This window comes from Electrona antarctica (genome assembly GCF_951216825.1).
Source record: "Electrona antarctica genome assembly, contig: scaffold_203, whole genome shotgun sequence".
Taxonomy (NCBI): Eukaryota; Metazoa; Chordata; class Actinopteri; order Myctophiformes; family Myctophidae; genus Electrona; species Electrona antarctica.
In genome coordinates, this window is record NW_027636945.1 from 250,001 (window position 1) to 255,000 (window position 5,000).

General features: G+C 41.7%; 1 protein-coding gene across 1 annotated transcript in view; it reads right to left on the minus strand.

Moving 5' to 3' along the window:
- The window catches only part of LOC306919613 (uncharacterized protein), a gene marked incomplete at its 5' end in the record, with an annotated part of 10,447 nt that extends 6,166 nt beyond the window's left edge, over nucleotides 1–4,281 (minus strand). Inside the window, 4 exons of the mRNA XM_079532371.1 lie at nucleotides 1,021–1,148; nucleotides 1,960–1,986; nucleotides 2,246–2,270; nucleotides 4,156–4,281. Coding sequence (XP_079388497.1) covers nucleotides 1,021–1,148; nucleotides 1,960–1,986; nucleotides 2,246–2,270; nucleotides 4,156–4,281 — 306 coding nt within the window. The remainder of the gene's footprint in view (nucleotides 1–1,020; nucleotides 1,149–1,959; nucleotides 1,987–2,245; nucleotides 2,271–4,155) is intronic.
- Between the last annotated feature and the right edge of the window lie 719 nt (nucleotides 4,282–5,000).

Sequence of the window (5,000 nt, forward strand, 5' to 3'; positions counted from 1 at the left end):
ACACACACACACACACACACACACACACACACACACACACACACACACACACACACACACCCCTCTCCTTTGCATGTGTGTGTGTGCGTGCATGAAAGCATGCATTTGTACAATTCACAATTTTGCTCTTCTCCAGAGCGACTTACAAGTGTGAGATGGGAATAAGCAGAGTCATAAGTAACATAAGTAGAGAGTTTAGAGAGAATAGTGTAGTGCCTCGAAGAAGCTAATAACCAGATGGCTGAGATCCAGGGGGTTTTAGGGAATGGAGAAGAGTCTAGGATGTTGTCCAGCAGGGTGTTTTAGAGAAGGGAGAAGAGTCTAAGACGTGTGGAGCATTGTCCAGGGTGTTTTAGAGAAGGGAGAAGAGTCTAGGACGTGTGGAGCATTGTCCATGGTGTATTAGGGAAGGGAGAAGAATCTAGGACGTGTGGAGCGTTGTCCAGGGTGTTTTAGGGAAGAGAGAAGAGTCTAGGACGTGTGGAGCGTTGTCCAGGGTGTTTTAGGGAAGAGAGAAGAGTCTAGGACGTGTGGAGCGTTGTCCAGGGTGTTTTAGGGAAGGGAGGAGAGTCTAGGACGTGTGGAGGGTTGTCCAGGGTGTTTTAGGGAAGGGAGGAGAGTCTAGGACGTGTGGAGCGTTGTCCAGGGTGTTTTAGGGAAGCGAGGAGAGTCTAGGACGTGTGGAGGGTTGTCCAGGGTGTATTAGGGAGGCTCTGACAGCATTCCTGTGTTCGCTGGTCTAAATGAGCGGACAATTGACGAAAACAAGGTGTCCTTCTGTGTGCACACTAACACTATAGGCTCTCACACCTTTGAGACGGTGTCAACTTTATAAATGAAGAAGGAACATACCAAAGAAACTAAATAACTGGCCCATAATGAAACCAAATTGAAATATGTATTCGGATCATCCAGTGTAGGCTATACTTTTACACATTGAGGAACAACAACCTATAATTCCACGTCCCTTTTAGCCGGGCGCCCCCGAGCAGCCAGTGAACAGGTCAGAGTGTCACTCACGTTGCCATCTTCCCAGGTCGCTTCACAGCTATGGTAGGGAGGAGGAGGCTGGGACAGCTGGTAGGAGGCCGAACCGTCAGCGTGGACAGAGGTCACACACGACACACTTCTCACTGGACCTGCTGTTACTGTAGACATATTGACATTATATAAGTATTGGCCACAGGATCGTATAGGTCAACAACATCGCTGCCATATTGGCAGGGGACACAGCCTGCTGCTAGAAACAAACTAATTAACTAACGCTGCTGCTAACTGACTAACTGAGTAAACTAAACTAAACTAACTCTGCTGCAAGAAATATGCCTAAGCTGTTTATATACAGACATTGCATACATGAGACTACAACTTGTTTTCTGTTTTATAACCATTACTGTATTGGTATGAAAATGTTTAATTTGACCAAGCATCCCATATTCATAACATGACTACATGTCAAACATTTAGTAACAAACCACATCTTGTGACAACATGCTATCAAAAAAATTTATAATGTTTTGCTATCACAAAACATTTGTGATGAATAAAGCACAAACGTATCAGAAATGGTTACAAGAGGAGGGGGGGGGGGGGGGGGGGACTGGCGACTGTTGAAAAAAGGTGAGAAGAAGCGATACAAGGATAGAGAGATACAAGGAGAGAGAGAAGTGCTCTGAGTCTTAGAGGCGAGTCTTATTATAGGCAAGCAGTCTCTCCAGCACACTTGCACTTGTACATGATCTTTTTGCAGAGGTGTTTGAGGCTGTCGGTCAAAAAGGTGGAAGTGACTTAGCCTCATAAACCACCCCCTCCCAGAAATCGCCTGATGCGATGCGATTTCAAGGGGGAGTGGTTAAAAACCAGGCTAGAAGTGACCTACACCTCTAGTAAAACAAGGAAGGAAAGGGTTGTTGCTTCATCACGGCAGGCATGGAAAATACCTTAAACTCTGTGACTCACCTTTGTTCTCTCTCGCTGCACAGTTAGCTGTACAAGAGTACAAGAAAGACGTTGCTGAAGTTATCGTTGAGTGACAACACAAACAATCACAATATTTAATACTGGAATAACTGGTTTCTGCAGAGAATTACATGTGGAAGTGCAATGAATCGATTTGAAAGGGATACATTAATTTAAGTAGGTCACACAGTAAGCAAGTCATGCTACTCATAGACCGAATTAAATAAAGTAAAATTTATGAATTAAAATAATTTCAAGTAATATAATGATCATATTGAACTCTTACCTCTGCACTCTGTCTTATACGACACCTGGAAGAGAGATTGTCATTACTAAATATAAAGATGTAGAAGTACAGGCTACTGTGTGTGTTTAGCTCAAATATGGTATTATTTTTGTAACTTTTCACCATTACTTTTCCTACGTTTTGCCAATAACAAACTGCAATAGGAATTGTATGCAGACAGATTTGACAGCTGAACATGTCCAGGCATGTTATTATGGACATGGACATGGTTCATTGAAAAATAAAACACCACAGAATAATATAGTTAACGTGTCTATATGTAACTAAAGTCATACTGTACAACTCAATCAGTGATAGGCTCACATCTACTGTACATCAAGAACTGAAACGGCTATTAATGAACTGGCTATAACTAATGTTTCTCACTGAGCCAGTGTTCGGTGTTTGAGTGTTTGTCCTCCCTGTGCTGTACAGTACAGGTCGTAACATCTGAACTAGTGATGCACCCAATATTAGGCCGCAGAAAATATTCGGCAGAAAATGGCTAAAAATGCATTTCCGGCCTATTCGGTTTCGGCCCGAATAGGCAGAAAATATATCACCGAATAGTGTATGCAATTAATGCATTCAAAAGAGCTGAATAAATGTTTTATGGACCCATAATAGTGATTATTATTTATGTTACGTTTTGCCGTAACCATTTATTTTGCCATAAATCAGGTATGTACCTTTAGATACGGCCATGACAGCAATGGTAGGAAAAAAGATATATAATATTTATCATATTCGGATATTCGGTATTCGGTTTTCGGCCAAGAATCTCCCTTTCGGTGCATCCCTATAATCTGAACGTAGAAAGCAACGTGGCAGAGAGCAAAAATTCCATATCGTCTCTGTCGTGACGAACATGTTTTTCTTTAACACAAATTAACTCATTTAGGCCCGAAATTAAAAAAAAGTCTTCTGAAAGAATATATATTCAAAGATTTGTGCCGCATTTTCAAGATTTTTCAAAAATGCTGAGTGGCGTGCTACGAGCTTGTAGATCTGCTATTTTTCAATAGATAAAGTATAACATAATGCTTAGTTAAAACACCAAAAGGGGTTCCCGTCCAGAATGGGTTAAAGCCCTATACTGGCCTACTTCATCATCATATAAGAGTGTCACACACAAAAGTAGTGAAAATAGCAGATCTACGAGCTTGTAGATCTATTTTCACAATTTTAAAATAAATGATGATTAAAAGGGAATGTTTATGGACATATGAGGTTTCTCCACCTGACAGTGACGATATGCAACGTTAAAGCAGTTGGCAGCTCTACAATAGTACTGTTATCTAATCTATCTTGTCAAGTCATAATTGCTGTTGAATTGAAGGGTCCTCTTCTTTCATCCCCTTACATCTACTACAGACTATACTGTCTGTCTAGATTGTAAATAGTATCGGAATCGACCATATCGGCCATAAAAATGCCATATCGGATCGGTCTCAAAATAATCTGGATTATTTTCACAGATATTTGGATAATATCGGACCCTGCAAATAATCGGAGATCGGTCATAATTTCATAATCGTGCACCCCTAATTGTAAACATGGCGTTCTATCTTCCAGTTCAGTCTACTGTCAGAATTATTATTTTTTAGTCCTGTTTGTCACTAGTTACGTGATAATTCACCCTTCACACTTTTGATTATTTTGTCGGAGGACAGACAGAGAGGAGACAAGACAGATTAGAACTAGGATCATGTTGTCTACACCAGGGACACAATGCATGCATTTTTATACAGTTTTATTTAACATTATTATTTAATCATCCTAACATCATGTCATCACTTCAGACAGGGAGTGACAGAGTGATGCATTGTGGGAAGAAGAAGAAAGGACAAAATGGAGCCTGTTATGAAGGCTATAGAATGTGATGATATTTTGAGAAACGTTTTTCTTACCCCTGAAGAAAGGCACTCCACTCCATGAATGACATGCTCCACACAGACATTCAGGGTGATGCTCTGATTGGTGAGATGTGTGACTCGCGATGGGTCGCCCTCAAGGTCATTGGCGACGACAATCCTCTGTAGACAGACAAGACAAGACAGACGGACGGACGGACGGACAGACAGACAGACAGACAGACAGACAGACAGACAGACAGACAGACAGACAGACAGACAGACAGACAGACAGACAGACAGACAGACAGACAGACAGACAGACAGACAGACAGACAGACAGACATTTAGTCAACGTTATGTTATCATTGCAATGTTTATAGCAAAAGGCCTCAAAAGACAGGTGTGTAGGGCAATAGAGCATATAATGAAAAGGATATCTTTGAAAGACAAAGAAGAGCACACTGTCAGACACTTGCCAAAAAAATGTTGCTCTTTATTAGGTCAACGTTTCGGTCGCTTAGACCTCCATCAAGACAGACAATGTTTTTTTTTGGCGTGTCTGACAGTGTGCGGGACCTCTTCTTTGTCCCTTTTCTTTTCTTATTTTTAATGGTTTTTTTGTGGCTTTCACCTTTATTTTATATTTGTATGGAGGGACAGACAGTAGGCTGACAGGAAATGGGGAGAGAGATGGGGGGGAAGACATGCAGTAAAGGCCGTCGGGATCGGGAGTCGAACCCGCGGCACACTGCCAGACTGGATTACCAGCCAAGGTGCCTGGACCACTGAGCCATGGCCCAGGCCAAAGATACCCTTTTCATTGTTAACACTTTTGAAAAGTCACGCCACACACATAGCCACTACATAGTAAAAAAGCCAAAGCCACAGACACCTTCAAC